The sequence below is a fragment of the Rissa tridactyla genome, chromosome 12 (genome assembly GCF_028500815.1).
Source record: "Rissa tridactyla isolate bRisTri1 chromosome 12, bRisTri1.patW.cur.20221130, whole genome shotgun sequence".
In the NCBI taxonomy this organism is placed as follows: domain Eukaryota; kingdom Metazoa; phylum Chordata; class Aves; order Charadriiformes; family Laridae; genus Rissa; species Rissa tridactyla.
Genome location: NC_071477.1, coordinates 15,004,336 through 15,031,941, shown reverse-complemented (window position 1 = coordinate 15,031,941; position 27,606 = coordinate 15,004,336). Strand labels below are relative to the sequence as shown.

At 44.1% G+C, this 27,606-nt stretch overlaps 1 protein-coding gene across 1 annotated transcript; it reads right to left on the bottom strand.

Annotated features, from left to right (window-relative positions):
- Nucleotides 1-1,004: 1,004 nt before the first annotated feature.
- On the bottom strand, nt 1,005-27,088 carry CHMP4B (charged multivesicular body protein 4B). The gene is made up of 5 exons (XM_054218309.1): nt 26,699-27,088; nt 6,261-6,438; nt 5,414-5,528; nt 4,698-4,824; nt 1,005-1,819 (listed from the first exon to the last, which is right to left on the bottom strand). The coding sequence occupies exons 1-5, from the start codon at nt 26,892-26,894 to the stop codon at nt 1,752-1,754; spliced, it is 684 nt and encodes a 227-aa protein (XP_054074284.1). The 5' UTR covers nt 26,895-27,088; the 3' UTR covers nt 1,005-1,751.
- Nucleotides 27,089-27,606: the final 518 nt, after the last annotated feature.

The window sequence follows — 27,606 nt, the reverse complement described above, 5'->3', positions numbered from 1 at the left end:
GGAACCAGACTGCACCTCCCAGGACGGGGAAATCCCGGGCAGCGAGTGCTCAGCTACAAAAAGCAGCCTGAGCACTGCTCCCTTTCACACTGCATCTCGGTGCTGCTTACGGGTCAGTTCTGCCTACAGAACGAGTCTGAAAAATGTTTTTAAAAAGCATTTTAGCTCTTCACTGATATTATGCAAAACATCAAGGAATTCAAGTGATATTCCAAGCAGAAAGGTGACCGGTCCTCAGACATACTAATAAACTGTAGAATTAAGAAACCGCCCCATCATTTATTCAAATAATCAAGAAAAAACAGGTTGTAAGAAATTAAGTTATCCTAGCCGCCTGGCTAAAAGTAAACAGGAATCATGGCACACACTCATTATTGCATTTTCTTCTTGCTGTGCAGACTAAGGTCTTCCTTTAGTTAAAGCAATTGGCTTAATGAACAGGAAAGCAAACATAACCCAGGAAACAGCTGGGCTGCCAGGTGGTGCCTCTGTCACTTACTTTCTGATCTTCTCCATCAGTAACCCTTAAAGCATTAACGCTGCTTAAGGGATTTCTTTTTCCCCTCCCAGCTACACCTGAACACTTCTATTAAGACACTTCACCACACTGGAGATGCTCACCCATAACTCCTATAATATTACTGCTTTAAAAGACAACATTTGTTAGCACAGTGCAGCACAGGTATCATAAAAAACATAACGCCAAGGCTCCCAGGTCTGTCCCTAAACCTGTTGCTTCTACTATTAATTCAGCTTTGATTTCTCCCTAGCCTGGGGATTTTGACAGGGTAGACCAGAATATTATTACAATAAGAAAACAGCAGCCCTCCGGCAATTGTGCTCAGCTAAGACTTTAGTTTTATACAACTCAGCTACAATCATACAACCAAAGTTCTGCTAGATTTAAACAGCGTGCGCCGCTCATGTAGAAAAAGGCCAAACTGCACCTAAGTTATAGTCAGATCACTTCAACATCACAAAGAATGGACAACAGCAGCCACAGATGAAAATTAATCAAGATATTTAATACAGTGCAATCCATAGTAGTTTCTTAATTAAAATAATTGTGTGCATGTATCTGAATGGGTTATCAATTATCACAAAAAAGCAATAAACATTGTAGTGCTATGTAGAAAAATGTACAACTGAAATTTCAATCTTCCCTATTTCCAAGACAGCGTTTGTCAATTGCAAATCATTATCACCAATTAAAATGGGAATAGTGACTACATTGTTGCGGTGACAAACACAAGGCTGGCCACACATCAGCTGAGGGATATAAATATAACTTGCAAAGATCTAAAAACATAAAGCATTCTCGCACCTAAACACAGTAAGAAGCCGATGGTGGCTTACGACTTTTCTTGGTTTTAAATGCCTTACAAGACTTCTAGACACACTAAAACTGACTTAAAATTACAGAGTGTTTTTCAGCTTATTTCAATTCAATATGGCCCAAACTTTTGAAGATGAAGATCCAGCAGTGGCAGTAGCACAGTCCGAAAGCTGAATGTTTGATTTTACAAATACCTTTTTAAAGAAATTCAACCCTACAAACAGCAGGCAATTCCCCCTGCTCCCCTTTCTTTCCTTTGGGCAGACCACGCTATGCAGAAAACAGCAACGCACTTCCCACTGCTTTGGGTTAAAATTAAAGATAAAGACATTTTGCTTATGCTTTCTCCTCAACACAACACATTTGCACCCAGAATAGGTAATCAAAGTCTTTTTCCAGCCAGTTACTGCTGTGGTTACATGGTTCCTGCCCAAGCTTCCAGCTCTTTCATGTCATCATCCTCTTCCTCCTCTTTCTTCTTGGCTGCAAAATATGAAAAGAAAACAAATGAGTGGGAATCTTGACAGAATCCTGTCTCGATTCTTTGCAGGAGAGAAGCCTCTGTGCCTCTGACCTAACCAGTAAATGAAGCACCAAACGCCAGTAGAGGAAAACAAATACACAAGACTTTTTTAAACCGAAATAAAAGGTGCCTTCTGAAAAAGCCAGAATGGGCTAAACTTCCTGATATTGCCACTTTTCAGTGGAAAGAGACTATATTTCACCCAGGAAGAATGTAAACGTGCAAGAAGGTTAAGAGGTGTGCATCAGCGGCGTGTATCATTTCCCAGAATCTCCAAACAGAAGACCATGAGTTTTCAGCTTTTTGTCTGGCATCTCCAGTATTACAGTCTCTCCCCTATACAAATAAATTCCTTATTCCATCATTAAATCCTCAAAGTCCGCAGCAGTCCTATGAGACTACTTTTTCCATCTAGATAGGTTTAGAATTTGGAGACCTCCAACCCCTGTGCCTACACACTGCCCCCGATAACATTTTTGGTCCTTCCAGGGGAGCAAATGCTGCTATTTGTCATAACACAGCAAGCGCAGTTTCTGGAAGTGAAAACCATTAACTCAGCAAAAAGGCTTTAACCCAGAAATAGCTGCAATAATTTTGGAAAACAGCAAAAAAAAAAAAAAAAAAAAAGTCATTTCCTCAGACAGTGTTGGTGTGTTTGCTCTAAAAGGGGAAGAGAGAGAGTCAAATAATTCATACTTAAAATGGTTTGTGTCATTCCAAATGGAACATTTACGTAAGGAAGAACCGAGTCAGCTTTAAGTCAAACTCAAGACCTATCAATTTGTACAAGTTTGGAATTTGTTTTCCTAACTTAAGCTCTTCCGGTCTCCGTTAAACAAAAACAGCTTTTGCCTGAATTTCTTCTGACATCAATTTAGCTGACAGGCAACAGCCAAAAAATTTCTCATTCAGACTGATTAAGTCAAAATCCAGACAGGTCCTGAGAACTGGAAGAGACAGAAAGCTCACACTCGTTTTCCATTCAATTAATAAAAAGGAGGTAATAAGAGTCAGCTCTACCGCAGAAGAGACATTAATTATCTCCACAAGACACACTGAGCATGTACCTGCGTTGTTAGGTAAAGCAGTCCCTTTGAAAATTCAACCCATGACGACCCAAAGCAAACTTATAATCCCAGTGTATATTAAGCCAATTTTAAGTGAAAAACAATTTAGGTTAAAAAAAAAACAACATACAAAATCCCCACCCACCCATCACCACCCCAGAATCCCCAGGTTTCCCAAATGCCCGTCTTGGAGGCAGTTTTATTGAAATAAAAAGAAGCATGCTATTTAAATACATTAACGGAATTCTAATTTCCATCCCAAAACAGCTTAACATAAATCCTATAAAACACTGAGCTTTATTCTCATAGTTTTTACTACAAAAAAATGTTCATTATTTTTATTATTTTATGATGTGCTACGTCTACATAAGTCTTATGCTGTATAGTTACTCAAATATGTGCGGAATTACAATGCCTCTTACCAGTGTGCGGTCACTACCACCTAATATAATGCAGAAAGTATATTTGAGTTCAGGTCAGTATGTTTTAAAGTCCATACCCAAAGAATATTTAGAGAACAAACCTCATTAAACCAGCGAGGAAATAAAAAGGTAATGCACACGTTTATTTAAACTATTTCTCCTGCTGTTGGATCTGAATCTAGATAAAGCCTCAGATTTAAGATATTTTGATATAACTCATTCTCCTCTCATCAACACTTGTCAGCAATTCTGCCTAGCAAAACAGAACTAGAAAACCCCAAAATCAACTATGTCAAAATAAAAGAGCTATAATGCAGAAGGAGCAAACTTCATTGCATACCCCCTAAAGCAAAACCGTCTTGTTTGGCAGTATCTGACGCTTCCCAGGTCCTTTCAAGCCTGGAAAGGCAGCAAGATAATTATAGATACACTGACTAATTGGGACTATTTTCATCCTCTAGTTTTTTTGGACCTTTTTTTCCTAAGTAAGCCCATGAAATAAAGCAGCAAAATCTACAACTTATTCATAATACATTAAGGCAGATTCAGCAAATTAGTAGTAAAGCTTCACATCCCATTAATGCATGCCAGAAGTATTCCAACTCAACTGCATTTCAAGAGGTATCGCTCCTAGTTCATCGAAGAGCGATCGGTTCAGATTTAAGAGCAGCTTTGAACTGTCTGTGTAAATAGGAACATTTCTTGCCAGTTCTCCATGTAAAATTACCACATTCACCAAAATCTCCTAGATACACGTGCTCTAAGACTCGGATGGCCCTGAGTTTGGTACTGTCTGGCTTGAGTACACGCAAACCTCAGAGGAGGCAACTGCGGTCCCCAAAGAGGGGACTCTCAGGTTAGTTCCTCCCAAAAGCCAGAAAAGCAGGGACCAAATTAAAAAACAAAGCAGCAACAAGGAAGCATGGTTCAACGTGAGTATCTGAACCAGCCTGGGACTAATTCCAAGAGGTAATTTACTCTCCACTCCCTTTTACAGCCTTGCTATGTTTGTCAAGATCCCTCTGTTGGGCCAGCAGCAACTAGCAGAAGGCTTCTGTATTTCTCCACATCTCCACTCTACCCAGAGAGTCATCCACGCTGCAGCTGAACTGGTAGCGCCAGAACAGATAATAACTGTTCCTGTGATAGCTATTAATTTTCGTGGTTCCTATGAAAGGCAGGTTACCCCTACAGAGAAACAGCACTAGATGTAATTTGTGATTCATGAAGCAATTTCGAGGAAATGTCTGCGCTGCCTGCAGGTAGATCCCTCAAATCTGAGGAGTTTGCAGTTAAATAAGCATACTTTTTAACAAGCCAAGATGTTTCTGGTAAAGGTCCATACGTACCTGGCTTTGACGGTATTGATATTGAGGGCACATTTGGTAGTGGTACTGTCTCGGGACCACTTATTTCCAGCAAGTTTTTGTCTAATTCTTCTTGTTCTAGTTCCTCTAGTTCTGCCATGAGTTCATCCTAGTTTTTCAAAGAAGAAAAAAAAAAAAAAAAAAAAAAAAAAAAAAAGAAGAGAAGAGACTTTGAGTCATATTTATTAGCAAGCAGATTTAGCAGGTCATATTATGAAAGAAAATAGCTTAAAGGCATAGGATCAGAGCGAACTGAGGAGATGGTGAGTCTGAATCTTCATCTGAAGAATTCCTGTATGTGATCTCTTGGAGGGTGAGGAGGGGAAAGCAGTGAAGAGAAGAAGTCTAAGTCCAAACATTCTCAGATCAAGCCATCCAGACCATTCTCAGCATAAAGTCAGGGTTACAGCTGCTGTATGCACTGGTAGGAACAGCTAGTAACAAGTTCTAGGACAGATTTTATATCCTAGTACTACACTAGACACATGTGATATGCAGATCTTAAAAAAAAGATCTCATATGAGTCACCATCCCTGGAGGTATTTAAAAGACGTGCAGACGTGGCACTTAGAGACATGGTTTAGGTGTGGACTTTGTAGTGTCAGGTTAACGGCTGGACTCGATGACCTTAAGCGTCTCTTCCAGCCTAAATGATTCGATGAATTTATGATATAAAGAGAGGCAAATTTAAAGCATACCTCATCAAATTCTTCCCCAAATCCTACTGGCTTTGAGATGGCTGTTGAAATCTCATCTGCCAGCTCTTGCTGTTCTGCAATGTCCTGCATTAATTCATCTACTTTATCAATGTCCCTGTAAAAGAAAGGAAAGAGTACAATATAATCAGGCGCTTCCCCAATCAGCGCATAAGACTGTGTTTCTTGGTTTCTGTAGAAATGCCACACCATGGTGACATTTTACAAGGTCCTTTTCGAAAATATACTTTGCATGCAAGTCTGAATTTCATCCCCCCGGTCTCAACAAAATTATGCATGTATTTTTCACTCTTCCCTAAAAGCTTAGCTCACAGCAGTTATAAACAGAGACTTCATATGTTCTTCATTACTAGTATTAATAATAATTTGCTCTGTTCCCTCATCCAGCATTGTTACATTACATCGACAATATTTGCTTTTGGAACAAGTACAACACTCCCATAACGCAGTTTACCTTTAATTATTGCTACATACACAAACTCCTCTGCACAGAAAGAAGTTTAAGTCTCCCCTCGAGGCTTAAAATTCTTGCTGCTACTAAGTGGAGCTGTAGCTGGTGCACCCTCCCATTTGCTTTAGACTACACTGGTGCCAGCCTTCTTTTGGACAAAGGCAGTGGTGGTAGCAAACGGAGAAAGCATCAATACTTGCACATTTTGCTCAATATCAAAGTATATCTAGTATTTTAGTTTAACTTCAGTTATAACACTTTAAAAGAAGATTTTGCTACTCTAGCTCTAGCTTTGGTTATGAAACACCTAGTGTTTAGCAGATCAAACTAATGACAAACTAAAGGTCCTATGGAAATATGCAGAAAGGAATAACTTACATGTTGTCATGAGCAGCTTTCATAGCTTTAGCAGCAAACCCCATGTTCTTAAGCACTTCAGTGTTAGTGTTGGCATTCTCAAGGGCTTCCCTCTGAAATTCAATTGTTGATAACGTGCCATCTATCTGTGCAAGCTGCTTCTCGTACCTCTTCTTACGCTTTAGGGCCTGAAGAGCAGCTGAACAAAGAAAAGAATAGGATTTGTGAAATTTGTGTCCGAAACAGCCATTCACACATTTTATGCCAAATGCCACTCAGTACAGAGAAATATTTTGCACCTTCTATTGTTTGTCATCTGCTTTTCTTCCCAGATAAACTAAGTTGCCTAACCCTTGTGCTTGCCTCCTTCAACAAAATTCTTTAAAGGTGGCCAGATGCCTACTGTCCATCCCCTGCCACACAAAGGATGCAAACCGAGAGGCTACTTGAGGATCAGGAGACCAGTTGCTCGTAACACACGACAAACCAGAGACTACGCTCCAACAAACAGCAGGCTCCAATATGCAAGCTGATGCGCTTGAAACCACCTTTGTTCACCACCACCCCTAATACATCCAGGCATAGTTGTTGGTGCAGCTCCCGGCAGATGAGGTTGGGATGCTGCTGCAGGGTCCCTACCACCCACCTGAACTCCCCTGCAGCTGCTGGGAGAAGCAGCTCATTCAAACACAATTGATTACTCCTACTACAGGGTACTGTCCACACAACAGTCTCTGATAGACATGAGAAGAGAGATGCCTAAATCGGTTTGAGCAATTAGCAGCTCATAAAGACTTGTCCAATGCCCGCTTATTGCAAGAGGAGCCCACCCCTGACAGCACCAACAGGGAGCTTCACACCCACGGGGTCACCCCGTGCCAGGAGGACTGGTCCAACTCGCTGCACAGCTGAGCTGCTCCAGCTCCTTCTGCAACGCTCAGCTCCACCCCACCTAGACAGGAATGCACCCAACTGGTGACAACAGTCAACAGCCAGCTCTTCCCCAAATACCTGGACAGACAGCAGGCCAGCACGTGTTTGTTCCCGAAACACTGACTGCAAATACAAACTACATTTACATATAATCTTGCCTGTACGTGGCTAAAAGTTTTGGCAGGAGCTGCAGCATAGGCAAAACTTTTCAGGAAGAATTTTTTCACTCTGAGGGTGGCAAGGCACTGGCCCAGGTTGCCCAGAGAAGCTGTGGCTGCCCCATCCCTGGAGGGGTTCAAGGCCAGGTTGGACGGGGCTTGGAGCAGCCTGGTCTGGTGGGAGGTGTCCCTGCCCAGGGCAGGGGGCTGGAACTGGATGGTCTTTGAGGTCCCTTCCAACCCAAACCATTCTATGATTCTATGAAAACCTACCAAGCCCTGAGCACTGCCGGCTGACGAACAAACACCAGGTATCACACGAAGTAAGACATATGACTAGAGCTCCCCTTCATGGCACTGCTGCTTCCCCTCCTGAGATGAACAGACTTGTCCACTGTGTGACAGACTTGGCCATATAATGCACCCATCTACTTTAAAACCTCAGCTTGGACACATGCTGCTGTCCTAACAGCCTTACTCTTGGTTTCTGAACTCAGCCATGCGCACACTTCATTTCTTCGATGCTCTGATCTGTGTGAAACTCAAAGCAGAAAGCTCTTAATATGATACAGGATCATCTCTTCCAGTACAGCTGCTACAAGGTACCACACACTGAGCGCACCCTCTGCTAAAAATCAACATCCTGGGCCTCCCAACAGATCAGTCACCTGCACCAGAATGGTGGCAAATAAAGGCTTTTAATCTTTAAGATGCTATTTCAAACATTTGCGTCCCTGTTTACGATTCCAGAGCGGGTTGGGGGCGGAGGGATGTGGGGGGACAAGGAATAGTAAATCCCGACAGCAGACAGCTTTCCTTATCTCCCCTACTTGAGGGCTGATAACTTTGTGACATGATGAGCATGTTCCTGCAACACAAGCAAAATAGCTCCTCTCCTAAAAGCGGATTAAACCTGCAGTCACCCCACGCGTTTTGTCAGATGCCATCTTGAGAAGCTTGACAGTCCTGCAAGATAACGTCCTGGTATCCAGAATCCCTACATATACCTTCAGTTCTACAATTGGTTATGAATACGCTGCATTTGATTACTTTCAAATTGCACTAATGTATTAGAGAATATAAAAAAGTAGTTTGGGAAGGTACAGCTAAGGTTGCCAAGCACGCAAAGTAGCGTGGGTCGATACAGCAGAAATGATGAAATACACAAAAGCACAGATCACCTCCACTGCTCCAACACAAGCCAAAGACCCACAACGAGCCCCCTCACCGACTTTCCGTCCAACAACCAGTCAATCTCCCCTGGGGCCAGTCCAACATCCATTCTCGTTTGACAGGGGTGGGAACAGGACCGGGTTTTCGTCTAACACAAAGGACGATGTTTGCTCTGCAGCGTCAAGCACAACACAAATATCATCTGAAACATTCCAGCTTTATGCCAGATCATAAAGTGATAAGCAACACATTACTGGTATATTTAGTCTGGTTAATTTTGTGCTAATGGTTTAATTGAGGGTATATAAAGTTTTCTTACTCGGAAAGATACAACTGTTAATAGGCTGTGTTTATTTAGCGACAGATGCTGGGAAAGCGTCAGACAGCGATAGGACATTCTTTATTGAGGATTTTGTGCACCAGGGAGAATTACTGGCAAAATCAGAGATTTTATAACCGTTATACAAACGCAAGTAAAGTACTACAATTTACATACAGCTCCCCACTACAGCTTTCTCTGAGAACAGCTACAGTTTATCTATTTTTCCTGCATGTGTACTTTTCAAATAAGCTGCTCAGACACCAAACATTGCAAGCATGGTTGTAAAAGAGCTTGCGATCAGAGTTTTTATCAGGCCTGTTGCGTGACTCTACCCCTCCTGCTCCCCATGCACGCCAGCTCAGTGTACCAGAACGCCGCTCCCCAGCCTTCACTCTGGTTTATAAATCCTTTCCTTGACTAATTTCTCACTTGCATACACAAATCAAGGCTCCCGTTTTTATGAAAGCATGGTACATAATCTTACAGCTGGCAGAACTGAGCAGGGATCCCCCACAAGCCCTCGGAGACGGCACACACATCTCCCTGCACTGCTACCTGCTGAATTACTGCTGAACCTCCTCATGCTCCCGCTCGGCTCTCAGCCACGCACCGACCACACTCAGACCTGCTATGATCCGCCTGGCAGATCCTGCCTAGGAACGCGAACAGAAACATCTTCATTTAAAACCTGCCCTGTTTCAAGTGAAAAATTAAAATGGATTTTCTAGACGTTGCCAACTCCTTCGGACCAAGAGTGGCCACGGGAGATATTTATATTTTCCCCTCTCTCCAGTAAGGCCAAGGCAAGGACAATGCATGTCCTGGCCACAGTACCCACCTCTACCTACCTGAAGACCAACTGCTAGAAGTTCCTATTTCAGTAGCCTGAAAGGAGTTGCTGGGACCACGTATCAGTCCTCATAAACACAGGGCCAGGCATAAAGCTTCTGTGCCAGGACAGTTAAACCCAAATATTTAGCACAGGTCGATTAACATCAAAGTGATAAATGAGTTTCTGCAACGACAAAAATCTTGCACAAGAGATTGCAATTTTTTGCAGTTAGAAGCACTAAGGAATGTAGAACAAGGTATTCGGTGCCTCAAATTAGATGGTCACGACTTCCTGCAGTTTATTTTCATCTGTGTTTCCTTGTTTAACTATCTTTTAATGTAAAGTCCTTGTTCATAGCTAGAAGATTTCATTAAACTGAAAAAATAAGAAGATACCAAGTTAATTTATGTCGCTTGCATTCATTTCATCCTGCAAGTTTTGGCAATTCATTTCCCATATTCCTCCCCCTGCCCCAGAAGAGGATTTGCACTTTCCATTCAGGATTTTCCTTGTTGCAATTAGCTGTGCAGCCCTTTGTTGTAATTGTCAGTGCCCCTCCCACAGACGTGCCCACGTCTGGACGCAAACACCGCTGGGAGAGGGCTGGGTGCCGCGTTCCTACATGTCTGCCCTCCACACAGCTTGGCAGAGACCGCCAGGATCTGGAGCAGACCCTTCTGTGCTCCATCAGTTGCAGCTACAAAAACACATCACTAACTGATCAGTTCTCTGCACCTAATTTAATTTCTTCCAAGAGAAATACTTAAAATCACATTCGCTTGTTTAAGACCATTACAGCCAAGTTGATTTGCCATCTCTCAGGACCCGTTTCTCAATTTTCAGGTACTTCTGGAGGAGCACACCACATCAATAGCCACAGTTCTGAGGTCACAGGAATTTCTCGAGTCTCTGTGGAGGCAAAAATGAGAGCCTGGATTACATAGCCAGGCACCAGCAAGGGGGAAGAGCCACAAACTCCTGCTTGAGATGCAGGACCTGCCACAGTCTTTGCTAGTGCAAATAATGGGTCTGCAAATTCCCCATAAGCCGTTATCGTACTTTACGCAGCCATGGTACCTGATGGAGGTACGGATCCAAGGGGGTGATTCTGTTCTGATCTACAGCTGCTTTATCTCTACTCTCCTGTTTAAGCATCGATTTCTGAAAACTGATGAGCAGTTCTGATACCTTTTTTCCTGCACAACAGTCTTCACCATTTGCATAAATACCTACTGAAATCTTATGTATTGCCAGAGTAATACATTTTTATTAAATTTTCACTGAAGTTGAAGCTACGAATACTAATCTGTAGGGAATTACATTGGCTCTTTTTCTCCAAAAAAAAAAAAAAATCCGTTTCCATAACTTGAAATAAGTATGAAAAAGAGACAGCAGGCTAGAAATATGTCCTCTAGCATCACGTTATTTTATACACACGCAAGAAATGGATGTGCATTTGAAGTCAAAGTGTATCATGGCCCTTCTTTGCTCTACATGAAGACTGCTATCACATTAGGCAGCCATGGAGGAGGCAGTCCTCAGGACCCACACCCCTAATTATGCCTTTACTGCTTCCAAGATAGTAATTACATAGGCAGGCAATGTAAATTAATACCCTGCTTTAACTGGTATAGAACTGCTTCAGCAGGACCTGTAACCATATATTCATTTTAAAGCATCTCTTCTCTAATGTAGACAGACCTTGCTGACAACCCAGAACCTGTTGCTAGAGACATCATCAGCGTATTTTTCTAGAAACTGCTGATTTAAGTTTTCCAACAGCATGACAATTTCTGTATCTTAGAGTAAAAAGCCATACGAGATACAAGATCACTGGACCAGACTCTCACAGCAGCTTCTGCAAAATGCCTGAGATTCAGAGGCTCGAAATAAATAAGGACTGATGCCTGCTCCCACCATGTTGTGGCTGTGTATTTCTTATGGAAATATCTGTCTTTATACAGAATAGAGCTCAGAAAGATCCTGACTACGATGTCCACATGTTACTGATTACTTGAGCACAGCTGGAAAGCTGGGGCAGGATCCCTCAGCGTGGCATTCCTCATGCAGAGGTGAAGGGAACCACTCTGTACAAAAACCTGCCCAAGCTCCCAGGCATGGGACTCGCAACAAAGGACAGTGGAACGGGGACGGAAAAATGCCAGCCAATGTCCCTGATCATCACTCACTGTCCCGTGAGCAGCCTTCCCTCCATGAGGAGCGACTTTCCACTGAAATTGCTCAATAACAGCCTAAGTTTCTCCTCCTGGAGTATCCTGCTTTTGGGGGAGGGTTAACTCACTCTTGCAATAACCCTATTACATATAAAACCAGCAGGACCAGTTCAAATCACTGGATGGTTTAGGAGGGGATTTTTTCCCTTGCCCCCTCCTCCCCCTCGCCCTTTTTTTTTTTTTTTTCCTTTTTTATTTAGCTCAAATCTCCCACAGGTTGCACATGAGGAAAAGACAATAGATGCTGCACCATTTTACAAGAACGAATAGGCAAATTACTCTCCTGACCTGCTGAACAGCCACAGATTAGATAAACCGATGCGAGAAAGCTATTGGCAGACTTAGAATCTACTATTAAAAAAACAGTTTAACATTTAAGTAAACCTTCACTTAATGTATCAGTGCAGACCCAATGACAGCAAAAATATATGAGCATTACACCGGAAGTTAGTTTTCACAAGACACCATCAAGAACCTGCCAATAAACAGTATTTTAGCTAATTTTTACAACCCATACCTTATCCTTAACAAGGACAGGGTGTGTTTTAGCTTCTAAGTCCAATGTGCATGATGAATTGCAGGCACTTAAAATATCCTCTAAAAAAGTTACAACAGATAACAAAACTTAGTTGTACTTTATTTGAATTTTAGTAGAGTTTTCAGCAGATTACATAAAGAAGTACGCACTGGGGAAAAAGCAGTTATATATGTTATTACAATTAAATTAAAGACAATACATTTAAAATTAACTGGGTGACTCCTGCCACCCATTAGGAGATGGCGAGCAGGCTCTAAATTATCTTCTCCATATGACATTTTGATATATTCATTGCCTTAATTATCAGATATGACTGGGCCGTTGGAGCAAATTTTTATTCGTAAAGGTTTCACCAGAGAGCTCTGACCAGTTAAAACCGATATAAATAGTTTATGACCTCCTTTCCATTGGCAAAGCAAAATGAAATGTCTCAGTGCTAATGAGCATCGGCTTCTAATCTCTGAAGTTTATTTTTGCAGAGAAGTACTCACAAAGAGTTAGGTTCCAGGGAGGAGGGCAAGTCCAGTAAAACAGCGTCTGAGTCAAAAGTAGTTAGATCTGGTCTGACTGAAGCAATTACTCGAATGTAAAAATGTGTATAAAAGTACATTTGAAGAACATTTTACAGCCTTTAAAAAAAACCCTCAAACTTTTTAATACATAAAAAGTCGTTCCTTCCTTTGTTTTTCGGGCGTCAGTTTGTTTCATTTTCAGTCTTCAACTGATGAACTGCAAAATGCTGGTTTTAATTTCTTATTTGCTTGAATTTCTGTGACATTCCCCCCCTAGAAATTCCAGCCGAAGTTTTACACTTACAATTTGAGCACAGCGACTAACAAGAAGCCCAGGGTTTCAATATTATGCCTCCCAAGGCAGCACCCAGCCCTCCAACACAACTGATAAGCGGGAACTCGTGTTCTGGTTTCAGTCACTACCTCTTCTGACTAATGAACACTCAGAAGTGAAAAGAATAGAGTCACTTACCCAGATTATCCTCCTCTGTCAGCACTCACAGTCTGAGAAGCATGACTGCTCACCCAAATCATTTCCCTTTGTTGTCAGCAAATGCTAGCTGTAAGAATTTCATTTTATGTATTTTAAAGTATTTCAGCCCGTATATAAGCAATTTCTTAACAGAGCTGTTGTAAGTCTTAAGATTTTCCTTGCAATATTTACAGCAGTTTGTTAGTGAAACAAGAAAAATGTTAGCAGGATAATAAAAATACAATTTTACTGCATAGTACTGCATTCAGAGAGGAAAAATTGCCTATTAATGTGTCAGTGATTTCATTAAAAATCAACAGCCCCCCTGCAAATAAGTTCTGCTTGTACATTTGTAGGACAGGTACTGTTAATGGGATATTTATGCATATACCTATTCTATTGAATTAATGCTTTTAAATATCATTAGTAGAAAAGTATAGATTAGTAGATAAAAAACAAGGAAGAACTTAAGACTTCTTTTTCTACATACTTGCAACTCCAAATTTTGCTAGCAAAAACATGTCTCAACCTTAGAAGAGCAGGAGGACCAGTTACTTCAAACAGCACCGGAAACAACTGAGAATATAATTCAAGACCACACTTGTATCAAGGTCCATACATTTGTGAGCCCAGGGAATTTGTCCCGACAATGTGCATGTTTCCTGCCTATCCAACTCCTGCCGCTGCAAAAATCTGCTAAAAATCACACTTACACCTAAAACAGAGAGGCTTCTCATCCAGAGGATGACACATGGGTTAATAGCTCTGATTAAATTATTTTTCCCCTCGATTGGAGTAATCTCACGTCTAATTCTTACATTCACTCTGGCAAATGAGAGAAGAAATGGCAGCGGCAGAGATACCACCACAAAAGGTCACCAGATGTATTAATATGGGATGAAACAGTTCCACAGCAGCCTCAAAAATAATGTACACCAAATGACAGTCACGCCAAAATAAACAGTGCAAGAGAGCTGCAGAGGAGCTTCCCAACAGGGGGTCTCTTGGCCCCTCTAGCAGAAAGCCCAGAGATAATTGAGATTATCAGCTTAATATTGGGTGACCGTCTTGCACGTTCTACTGTGTACCTATCTACAATTTGTTCAGGAAGAGGTGCCGTTATTTTTGCTGCTTCTGGAAATACCATTCCATCTTCCTGGCACTTGCTTCAGCAGCAAATTTAATGACCACCACCATCCTCACTGTCCTTGAAATGGGACAAACAAGAGGCACCAGTAGGTGTAAGAAGTATTGCCTGCAGTAGAGTAGCTTAATCTTAGGTTGCAATTGCTCACCTCTCATTCTATTGAGAATTAGAAAACTGCCTACAATACCCTAAAAGAAATTCCTGAAAAAAGGTAATTTAGAGCAATTCACAAAATATCCTCCAATGCCACAAACACGTAAAAAGGTAGATATAAATCCAATAGCGATAAACCCCACTACAGTCTCACCAAACTTCTTTCACACCGTTGAGTTCCTGCCTTCTGCAGGGATGTGCTAGCTCAAGAAACCGTTAACCAGCTGAAAAATATTCATCTTGGCTCAAACTTAACCCAGTATAAAAGCACCCAGGCAATATCTTGCCACAACAGATCTGCAGCACACACCAAGGAACGCTTGTCACACAGGTGAGTCTTACAAGAAGCAGAAGCTGATGACTCTTAATTCTCTAGTCAGGGTCTTAGAGGTCAGATCTTTTCAGGGTATTTCCAAAACCACGTAACAGCTAGAGAGCACCCTTGTCTTGCAAGCTCCTGCCCAAGCATTTTTGTTTTGGTGCTGTGTCCTGCCTTTCCTGTGCTCCACCGCAGCCTTGCCCACATCCTCTACGTTAGTGAGGTTTCTCTATGTGGAAAGAAACATAAAACTTTTCAGGGACAGTAACGTACAGGCCTCATGAAGGGCTGAAGAAGAAGAAAGTGAGCACGGCCACTAAGCTGATACCTATATTCCTAACCAGCATATTCCTAACTGGTTGCCCATTAAATACCTAGTTACACTGATGGCACAGCATGAAATGTCTGAGATCCAGTAAGTCAGGTTTGATTTTAAGCATCATGGTATGAAAGCAGTTGGGAGACAGAAGTACCAAAGCACGGTTAAAAATAAATTCACATCAACTCCAAGGCTAATACCGTGCAAAGAAGCATCTTCTTTCCCATAAGGATCACCTGCTGAGATCTGTCATGTCTAGAGGTTATACACAGGCCTAAAAGTCACTTTATGCTGAACATCTGAAGTCATTATCACACATTCCCTCCAATGCCAGGGTCTAATGTCTCCCGCATGGTGCCCAGAGAGCAGCTGGCAAGAGCGGGCAGCGGCCTGTGCCTTTGTGTCAGGAGATGCTGTGCTTTTAGCAGGGAACCGTGAGCAGAGTTCAGTCTTCATCCTCCACTTACCTTTCTGTGTCTTGTCTACTAAACATCTAATAAAGCTCCCAAACCCTCTCCTCAAAGGAGGGCAACTAGTCCCAGCTCAGATGAAGTGACGGATTAAAACTAGTCCAATAAAGCATCCAAATCAGGCAGAGAATACAAGAAGGTTTCAGTCCTAGATTATAACTTCCTCTCGAGCAAAGTAGTGCCAGAACATTTAGTCTACAGTGCAAGAGATTAAACTAAACAATAAGCATTCCTGGTCTAAAAACCTACAAATACATGAAGGCAAAAAAAAAAAAAAAAGATAAAGAAAAAAGCATCCTGTACAACAGCAATCAAAGCTTTGATACGTGCATTACCCAAACAATACAGGAACCACCACCTTCGTGCCACTGCTGACTGCGGTGCTGCTCAGGGCTCTGGTCAACATCCACGCAACCTTCGCACCAGAAATTGTTGATGCTGTTCCACATCCCAGAACATCCATATTGTTCCACATCCCATGGCCGAGGCATAAGGCAGCTACACTTGAAAGGTAACGCACTTCCTTGTCACGCTTCCTTATTACAAATTAGTCACGAGCAGTCATTTTCATATGGAGTGCAGAAAGTGTGTTTCCGAAGGTCAGAATCCATAATTACAGTGCTATTTATTCCTGAAACAGCACGTAATTCACTCAGGCTGAAAGTTACAGATGGGAATGTACTGCAGTTGTGGCTGCAGAACAGGCAAGGTGAGGAACTTCCTCCTAGTCCAGAAAGCAAGCCTTCAGCCTTAAACGTGACTCCTCTGCCCCTTGAACATCAAGGCAATGATCCTCTGGTCCATAATCCTCTGTAAAATAATCTCTAGGTGAGTCTGGGACAATTTTGTCCAAAATATGGAAAAAACGTCAACTACAGTGAGATTTGTAGCCCAAATCAGAGAATCAGGAAAGACAGATCCCAACTAGAGAGAAGTAGCCAACGGGTTGGTTCCATCCAGGAGCTGGAATGAGCCTAAGAAACGCCAGACAAGCCAAGATCATCCAGCCTAATGCTTCCAACTATCACATTAAATCTGATCCACCCTCTGGAAGGAAAGCATATACCATATTTCCCAATTTTCAGCGTTTCACTTCTTGCGGTCCTGCATGTCACCGGATGACAGCAGGGGATTGGAAGGCATCTCCAAAACTAATCTGTTCCAAATAAAACTAGATATTTTCTAAGGCTGCTGGGGTGAATTATCCTCCCTTATCCTTTTAAACTGCCCAATAACTTTGCTGTTAAAAATCTGCACCTTGTTTCACATCAGAAATTTATATGTATATAAAAGGAGATAATTATTCAGAATTCAACAAATGTTTAAACTTTTAGGATGAGAAAAGCATGTTCCTTAAGGACTCCTTGGGATTCTCACAGCCTGCAAATATTCTTTATGGGTTTTCTTCTTTCTTTTGTGATTGCTGAAGATGCCTTGATAAAGAGAATTCCAGTGAAAAACTATAATCTTCCTCTGAATCCCTGCCAGAAACGCATCAGGTAGAGGTTCAGCCTTACAAGAACAGAAGTAGCTCTTCTTCAGTATCTCAAAATGTTGTTTTCTCACAGGGGAAAAAAATCCCGAACAACCAAACTCCCTATGCTTAATAATATTTTTGTGATTAAGTCGCAAAACTCAGAAGATCCTACCTTTAAGCGGCCCGTTTCAAGACCTTTTTTTCCTGGGGAAAGAAACAAGTGTGTGCCTACGTAATCTGTCACACATTTTCTAGCTTTGGGCAATTATTATTAGAATGTTGCCTAGTCTAAGAATTTTGTTGAGGCTGTCATAATATTTAGCATTTCCCTTAACATCTCATCTGGCGAAGTTACACTATTTTGAGATGTGACAATTTGAACTTTTCTCCTGAAAGCTCAGATTCCAACACTAACAACTAAAGGGAAAAAGCTGACAACACAAACCTTTAGAAACCCAGAAGTTATAACGCAAATAAAACAAACCATGTTTATTTTCAAAAGAAAAGTTTGTACTTCTTGAATCGGCCCCTAAACACTTACTTGGCAATGTTGCAGTACGTTTCTTGAGGCCGGAAGTGAAATTTCATTTTTTTAATGGCAATCCCACACTCTTTGGCAGTGATTATTGGCTCCAGGAGCCAGGTTTAGCAATAAGCATCATTACTGCAGCCCTCGCAGCACAAGTTGATGGTGCTGCCAGGAAAGCACTCACCAGAAGAGGCTTTCTACCACCCAGTTTTCTCCCACCAGGGGGATGCTGTCAAAACATTTTACTAAGGTACCACCTTCAGGGGAGATGTAACGGCTGTGCACAGTTCCTAGTTAACCCATTGTGAAGTCTGCTTTGTATAACTTGTTTTATTTCATGGCTAACAAAAATCACCTGCAAGTTTCTGAGTGTCATTGATTGATGTTCCTGTCACCCTGGCGTTTATGTTTCTTTTCAGTTCCACTACATCTGAGCAAGCTCTGTGCAGTCACCTGGAATTAAACTTGACATCCTTGAACCTGAATAAGCTCCTGCCACGCCATGAAGAACACACATGATACGGATGTTTGGTAACACTTAACGTGCCACCACATTAGTCAAACAGCCAGTATAGTTGATCACAGCCTTATCAGAAAGGGGGACTCTAAAAAGACAGGTTTTACAGGGAATGACATTGCAAGTCTTTGCATGCATGGAGTAAGCTGGCAGCAGGTATCCAAACGAGCTCAAGATGCAGCTACACAGCCAAATTCACTGATGTTTACTATCAGGTTGACCTCAAGGGGTCTGTGCCAGCAGGATGGTGACCGCATTACCAAGTCTCTTGGTTTACCTTCTGCCTAAACCAACTCGACTTCAACATGTCAGACCTACTGGATGAGGGACTAGAGGACAGAGACCTGCTCATCTGCTATTCTGTTTTGAAGCAATTGCTGTCTGGAAAGCAGCTGCGGTGGAAGGTGGTACTACCTGGTTATCACTCCAGATATGGTCTCACAAGTGGGAATAGCACAGTCCAGGATGGACCACCAGTTGTACCGATACCCTTGCTGACTTGGGTGCCCTTGTCTGGGCGAGGGGTATAAGGAGCTGGGGAAAGAGCTGACTGCAGGAGCATGGGCTGGGGCAGAAGCACAGAATGGGGAAGGCAGCAGCCATCAAAGTCTGTATGGAGCTCAGCCCTCGCTTGCTGCACACAATGGTAAACATGCATGTCCCACTATGTGCAAGAGATGGCTATCCTGGTTATATGGACAACCCCAAACTTCCATCATTCACTGCCAGCCAGTTGAGACTTACAAGACCAGCAGCTGTCTGTAAATTACCCTATACTCATATCAGCCCCTACAAAAATGGTTATTGGCAAGGCTTCATTCAAACAATAAAAATGGAGGAAGCCACAGAAGACCTTTCTCAACCGGGATTCCAGCTGCAAGAACATTACAGTTCTTTGCCGCAGTCAGGCACTGAGCTTCACCAAGGGGAAACTTCTGCCCTACCCTGGCCACAGTGATCTTCCACATTTCACTGCCCGCGGTACTGGTGGCAGGGAAGGTCAACAAGTGCCCCCGGATCCCCACCTACAACCTGGCCACATCCTTGTGAGCAGACTTGTCTGCATCTGCCAACACCTTCAGCAACTGTAACACCACTTCTGCCCAACGACTCAACTCAGATGATTACGAGCAGAGCTAACCTCCTTATCATCAGCTACGTGCTGCGGCCTTGGGTTGTCTGAGGGACAGGCAAAGGTCTATCAACGTCTGATGCATGGCCTATTTAGGATCCTCCGACTGCATCCTTTTTGTTTCAGGCACTTCGTGGCAGGAGGTCCAGTTGCAAACTTCACAGAAAACATCTTAAAGCACATGAGCTGCTACAACTTTTACTTTTGCAAAAATCATCCATTTCTAAGTGGTGTGAGTAAATGGCAAGATTTTACTTTACACCCCACTCCCCAAACACACACACTCTTTCAGAGCTTTGCTGGTGGCAGAAGGTCTGGCTACATCCTCCCCACTCACACCGCATCCCATGCAAAGTCTCTGTCGCAAGCAGCATGTAAGACCCCAAAACGGACGGTGTTAAAAATGTTGAGCTTTTCCACAACAGATGGGTATTTCACAGAGGAGAGCAAAAAGCTGCCAAAATCATCTTTTCCCAGCTAGACTCGATGAGTGCCATCCCCCAGCCTGCTGCTGCTCCCAGCAAGCAGAGGTGCCCAGGAACAACCCAGAGCACGGCACACAGGCAGGAGGGGCTGGGCTACCAGCGGAGGAGACACAGAGGCACACACAGCTGCAGCAGACCTCTTCCAAGGGTGTCCGCTCAGTCCACCAGTACCAGCAACACATGGGTCTGCATGAGCTCTACAAAAGCTTAGAGGTGGTGGTACCCTCCTTATTTACGTCATTCACAAATACCAAAGAGCAACTACAAAACAGTTTGGGCAACAAAAAAAATCCTTCTCCTGGACAGCAGTGGCTGCACACTCCTCTTGATGTGGCACTGTCCCTCCATCCTTTTAAATTAATCCCCTGCTCAGTAATGAAGCATGGTCATGTCCTTCACCATCACTTCAGGCCTGGAAGCACCAAGACTTGCCAGGTAAGGAGCAGTGACCACTTTTACTTCCAAGCCCCAGGACAGCACCTTTCCTACGCTGACCTGCCTGCTGAGCAGCCCTGTAGATTGCACCATGGAGCGTACCTGAGCACCCAGCGTCTGGCCATCCCCAACGCCCCAGGAGGTCCAGCTGGGACCCTGCTCCATGTCCCAGATGATGTTCGAGTACGAGCACATGGTTCTTACCAGAATCCAGTCAGAACAAGCAAGAAGGGATTGAGAGAGGCCTGAAGGATACAAGAGCGAAGCCTAATGACACCCTGGTACAAATAAACATTGCACAGGTCAGCAGAAATTCTGCCAGTGAGAAACAAGATGGCAGTTTTCTGCACAAGTCTGAGTAAGTAAAACATTTAAACCAAATTAACAATTTGCATCATCTGCAAATTATAGTTTTGAACTACCACTAGGAGCCCTTAAGCAGGAATTCAGTAACTAGGGCTGGAGCTTAACGAGATACTAGAATCCAACTTCTAATACATTTGAGAGAAAACCTAACAGAAACAATGTCAATGGCTTGAAACACACCAGGTTCCCCTTCTGACAGGGCTTGACAGAGAAGAGGAACAGAGGAAGGTGTATTGCATCAAAAACCGTTACCAAAACTCATCTGACAGAACCACAGGTTTTTTGGTTTCATGCCACTTTCTAAAGCTGTTTTAAAAGGTGTTTGTAAATCCCCCCATTCCTCCCAAACTGTTATATACTACAGCAATCTGTGTCCAAAAGCCTCTGTTAAACATAGGTAGGATAGAACTACAAACTAGAAGTTTCCTCATTTATAAACACCTATTTAAAAAGAGTAATTATCAGACTTTTACCAAGCCAGGTGGTTAATGCTGAACTCGGCAGTCTCAGGGGAGATGAAGGCCAGCACTGCTCTCAGTACTCTTATGCTGAAGCCATGGTTTATGGCTAAGCACCTGGCACTCAAAGATGCATTTTACATTAGACTATGACTTAAAACCCAGAAAAGGCAGACTGAAGTACTACAGGAAGGGCCAGATAGTGTTTGCTGCAGGACTCCTGCTTCCCCTCCATCAGCATCTTATGATTCATGAAAACAAAATCAGGTTCATGTTATTTGATTCTGGGAGCAGAGATGCCAAGTGTCAAGCAGGACCTTAAAAACACGATCACAAGCAATGCATTAATGTCTAAGAGCTGATATACACAGTCACAGTTCATTTGAGTCTCTGCCCATACCCAGGCCTGAGGTTGCAGCTTTCTCTTCCTTGAATTCCAGATCATTGCAACATTTTGAACCACTCAAACGTCTAAATAAAAAAAATGTCTACGCCATCATGCAGGCTTGCTTTCATTTTTTTCATTAACGATCAGCGGCCCCCCTTGCTGGGAGATTGCACGTCATTCTGATTTTATCACAACTAATACATCTAAAGCCGCCCAAGCAGGGGACTGTTGCCAGGAGAGGCAGAAATGCCCTCCTCCTTCCAGTCACATTCCTGACTCCCTCTCCTGCCAGCTCTAGCATTTCACCAGTTAAGTGCGGAAAACAATTTTATTTTTTTTATTTTTATTTTTTTTTTTTACTAAGAGGTAGGTTTTGGCTGGATCAGCAAACTGATACAACTCATGCACTGCCCACGCAAACGCTAACACCAGCACAAGAGAAACAGGCGGGACTAGGCATGACCGCTCCTGGCAGCCACATCACCGGAGACCAGCGGTGCCAGTTCCACAGCCGCACCAGCACACACCAGTTGTACCTTTCAGCCAGGTTCACTGTGCTGCTACTGAAAGGGGCAACTCTGCCTCCTCTCTGGTGCCAGACACCGTAACCCTCCAGCAACAGGCAAATCGCATCAGCAGGCTGACATGACAGTGGGAAAAGGCAAGGGGATGGTAAACAGTTAATTTTCCCTCAGACCAGCCAGCTGAACTGACTTACCTGTGGCAGCTCTGTGATCTACTGTGAGCCAGAGATGGGCACAAAATTACGGCTTTTGGCTTTAGCCTACACCCAGCTTTCTTGTTTGTTGGGTTTTTTTTTTAATAGGTGGGGTGGAACCTAGGAGTGTTGCCTTTCCAGGAAAAGCCTGAATTATATACAGCAGGAATCTACCAGTGGTTTTGCATCCAGTTTGTACTCAGTCACCAGTGCTGAAAAAAGCAGCATTATATTTATTTACAGTGAAAGAGAAACTTTGACATCAGGGAAGAAAAATGCTAACTAACAGAAGTCAGAGTTGGTAGAAAATCCATGAAACGTCAGTCTCCTGCTAAAGCCTGAATATTTTTACCGCATATTAGCACAATGTTTGCTTTTTACCCATTCCAGTGTTTGTGGATCTAGTGCTAATTAACAAAAATGTAAAATCCAGTGGCAGGCAGGAACATAACTGCATTGATTCACCCTGAATCTAAACTCTAGACTGGACTACTTATAAAAGCAGCACCCTAACAAAGCATCAGGTTCTCTCCCTACTGTTATCTTCACATTGAGAAATAACTTGAGCTTTGGGTTTCCATCAGAAAAAGACAATGCAGAAACAGATTCTGGTATCGTTATACCCAAAGCAGTCAGAGATCAAGGAATTAACCCATTGCTTTTTTGGTGTGTATGCTATTTCTCTGGCAGCTTGGTTTTGCGAGCTAGCTCTTGTAGGATCAGATGACAGCCACAAGGAGAGGAGTAAAACTGGAGCAGCAGTGATTAAGATCAGCTTGAGCTATCCTGAAACTGAATACTGAGCACCAGAACTTTGTAACCCTTGGAAACAAACCAAGCTGCTAGGTCTTTGCATGAAGTTTGAGTGCCTGATAAAATATCCTGGATTGGATGCAACCACACCATACCGGCAAACTGGAGCGGAATAAAAGGATGCAGCAGCAGCACAGTACTTCCAAACCATCAAGCTCACAGCTGCGCACTTCTTTTGTTAAAGCAAAAGTTATTTTCAGGACAGATTTAAAATCCAGTAAGATACTGGCTGACTGGTCTTTGAACCATGCTGTACTACTGCTACTTCTGTTAACTTCACCAAGAGAACTCCACTACTCATGGTGAAAAACCTCTTGAGGAAAAAAAAAAGAGAGAAAAAAAAAAAAAGAGATAAACACCAGAACACACACTGTTTTCAAAAGAATAGGCTGAATATTTCCATGAGATAACACAAAACAAAACACAAGCATAACCCAGCTTCTTCCCAGAAGAGGCAATATTAACGTGCATCTTTTCAAGACACCATTCTGAAGATGATCAAGCTTCTCCTCAGCAGGTTTTCATCCCATGGACAAAAAGTTACATGCACATTAAAGCCGTAACTGCTGGTCTCCCCAACACACTCTAGAAGCAGTCTAGGTGTCTTCACACCAACATGACGCTTGGAGACTGCTGCCCTCTCCCTCCCGCAGGAGCTACTTTGATATTGTGGACTAATGAGAAGAAACTGGTAGAGTGAAGGCAAAAAAAAAAAAATTACTTCTTATTAAAATGACTTGAGTTCCTTCAGAAGGCATGGCGATCATAAAATTGCCACATCTGTACAGCCAGAAAAGAACAGAAAGACCCTGAGAAAAGCAGCTTTTTAATAAAAGTTGAAAGCCTCCCATACCAAGAAGTAACACAGACTAAGGAAATTTATAACAGTTAGTTACTCATTTTAACTTCAGAATTTCATCAGGAGTTATACAGCCTGGATATCATAAATACAGGTTATGAAAAATATACATGTAAAGTAAGTTTATAAATTAATAAAAACCTGCACGTGCTTGGGGCAGGCACAAGAACCAGCAGGCCTATAAGTTTCTGTGCTTTCATTAGACTCGAGAAGCACGGTAGGAATCAATCAGTCAATGAGCTTTTAGAAACCCCGCTGCCTTGGCACCCAAACAATCGCACAGTGTGCTGGAGAGCAGAAAACGTTTCCCTTTGTTACCCCCAGTGTGCCAGACGCCCAGCTTTCCTCTGAGAAAACAAAAATATCATCCCAGGTTTTCCCAGGTGGCTTTAAGCTTTCAGGAAAGCTCCCTGCCCCACTGCTGCGGACATGTGTATTCTTCTGCTGGCTTTATTTATCACAGCAGCCTCCATCAACGTCAGCGCGACTGTCCAGCTGAGCATAGGCACCATCCACAGTACATTTCTCTCTAAATAGCGGGCACACACAGAAATCCCCACAGTAAAATGCTTAACTCTTGGAGAACTAAGAAAGCTTAAGGATTCTTAAAGTTGTATTTTTTAAAAGTTGACACAAGACTTTGAAAAAAAAAAAATCCCTAATTAATTAGCTTTTGTTCAGTTTTACTTAAACCATTCAACTATATCAAAATATTTCCATTAAAAAGACAGACTTTCACGTATAAAACCAATAAAATTTCATTTTCACTTAAATGATGGATTTAAGTGACCTTGCACCACATTTACATAATTTTTGGATTATAAAACAGCCTGAAGTCAGAGAGGGAAAAATCCAAACAACTGCATATAAAAAATGCAATTTGTCAAAGCTCAGATGATGACTGACATCTTGAATCCAGAATAAATGAGCCGTCCCTTAGTCTGTCCTGAGGGGAACTCACTTCCCAGTGAGCTAGCAGATAATCAGCTGTCTTTCCTAGCAGCCCAGTAATAAAAGGTGGCCTTTTAGTTTCAGAAGTCCTCTGGAAAAAAAAAAAAGAGGTTTTGTTTTCCACCAGAAAACCAGCCCTAGCCCTTCTCCTTTTCACAGCTCCTTAATTACTCATCAGAATCCTGTCCTTCTGCAAGACCTCAATTAGTCTGACCCAGAACCCTGCTAGTGAATGGGCAGGTTTTTCTCCTTCCTCCACCTCAGAAGAAATTTAATCCCTCCACTACCCAAAGTGCTCCAGAGCACACTGACAGCAGCAGGCATAGAAAGGCATGCAGAGAGATGGCATTACAGTAGAGGAAGATAAAGACCTGAGCAACCAGCGTCAGAAAGAGAAGTTTAGGAGAAGTTAAACAGGACCAGTGTAAGACAGAGAATACAGAAGATGGGTAAGACTAAAAAAAGATGTATTTTAGTTCTCCTTTTAAGCTCATTACCAAACTAGGCCAAAAACTGCACAACAAACTCAGACTTATTAAAACCATTACAATAAATTTAATATAGAAACTAACTGAGTTAAGCCTGAAGTCAGGCTCTGTTGAGGTCGTTCAGGAGGCTCCTGGGGCAGCAAGCGAGGCTGCTGCCCACAGACTCAGCAAGCACTTCTCAGCCTGCGCCAGTCGCACCATCACTCAAACACAGCACAAGAGTGAAACCCTGGTGCGGCACACTGATCTGAAGTTTGAAAGGAGGCTTAAAATGCTGACTACAGGAGTGATATGAAGCAGAAGCTGTTATTGGCAGTTACTGTAAATGAACCTTTGTTACTTGGCCAACAGTTGCGTGTTAGCAGCTCTCAGCAGCACACAGACGCACCTCCTGCTTCAAACTCTGCTGTTCTGCTGTAACCCAGCAAAAAAGGGCAACGTCAACACCAAAATCTAAATACGCTTTCCTGAAACCGTTGTAAAACAAGCAAGAAGCTGATCAGAGCACCACAATAAATAAGGTGACGACCCACTTCTTATCCTCTGGCTGACAGACCTTTAACAGGTACCAATCGCTACTTGCAAATACACAGCTAGACCTCCCCAGGAAGGCTGAGTTCCACCTGGCAAACACCGATTTACAATATCCATTTATAAGCCACCTATAGCTTGAGGACACCCTGACAACAATAAAAATGTATTTAACCAAATCCTCAAATTAAGCGGGGGTTTGATACAGAGTTTTGTTTGTTAGAAGAAAAAGGCAACAATGCAGCAAAGCCAGGCCTTATTCCACGTCGATGCACTGCTTTTCCAGCTACCTCTGTGCGCAACCAGCAACACCCCGGCATCTGCTTTGCGAGATTTTCCTAACCTCTCTCTAAATTGATGCCACACGGAACAGAAAGCCAACAGAAGAGCCGAGCGACGGCGTGACATCGTTATCACGCGGGAGTGACGCGGCGCCCACGTTACACAGCCCCACCGGCGACAGGCCGCCCTGCCCGGCGGGGCGACAGCCGGATCCGTACAAACCTCGCTGGAGAAGGCCGCAGGCCCTGGGGAGGGGGCTGCCGCAGCTCCGAGGCAGCGCCCTATAACGTAAAAGCAACAAGCTATAAAATACAGCCACACATACACGTCTGCGCCGCGCACAGCGCACAGCCAGCCCCCCGACAGGCCCCCCGGCCCTCCCCGCTCCGGGCAGCAGGGCCCGGCCGACCTGTTGCCGGGTGAAGGGGGACCCGGCCCGGCTTCTCACCGCGCTTGTTCTTGGTGCCGTGCTTGCGGGCGGCCGCCAGCTCCTGCTCGATCTTCTTCTCTAGGAACTCCTGCTTCTTGCTGAGCATCTCCTCCGTCTCCCGGAGCCGCTGGATCGCCTCCTGCGGGGACGGGCCCTTGCCGGCGCCCTTTCCGCCGGCGCCCGTCCCGAACAGCTTCCCCAGGAGCCCCGACATGGCTGCGCCGCGCCGGGCCGGGCTGGGCCGCCGAGGCCGCGCTGTGAGGCGGGAGGCGGTGAGGACGGCCGTAGAGCACCGGTACCCGCTTCCCCTCGCTCCGTGTTCCCCTCACACACCCGACTGACCGACCGTCCGCCGGCCCGCCAGCACCGCCCGGGCCGCTCGCAGGACTCCCCGCACCCCGCCCGCCTCACCCTCCCCGCCGCCCCCGCGGCGCCTACGGCTCCCGGCGTGCCCCGCGGCGCCGCGCCGCGCCGGCGGGCCGGAGCCTCCCACGAGGGCTGCTGGGAGATGTAGTCCGGCACGGAGCGAGGCGCGGGGCATGACGGGAAGGTGCGGTCTGCGGCGCGGAACCCGGAAGTGGCGTCAAGACCTCCGCGGGGGAGAAGGAGGAGCCGGCACCATGGCGGGCGCAGCCCTCAGCGCTGGGCTTGGGCTCCACCGGGGCGAAGGCGGGGGCTGGGGAGGGCCGCCGCCTCAGCGGCCCCCTCGGGGTGGGGGGAAGTGCCGTCCTGGGACGCAGGCCGAGCCGGACGGGCCTTGCGGGGGCGGGATCGGGGCCCACGGGGGCTCTGGTGGGAGGAGCGTGAGTAGGTGAGGGAAGAGGAGCTGGAACCGCGGCTGGAGCCGGGGGCGGCTTGGGAGGAGCTGGGCCACGGGGACATTCCCGTCGGAGCCAGCCCTCCTCAGCCAGCGGAGCTGGGGCGGG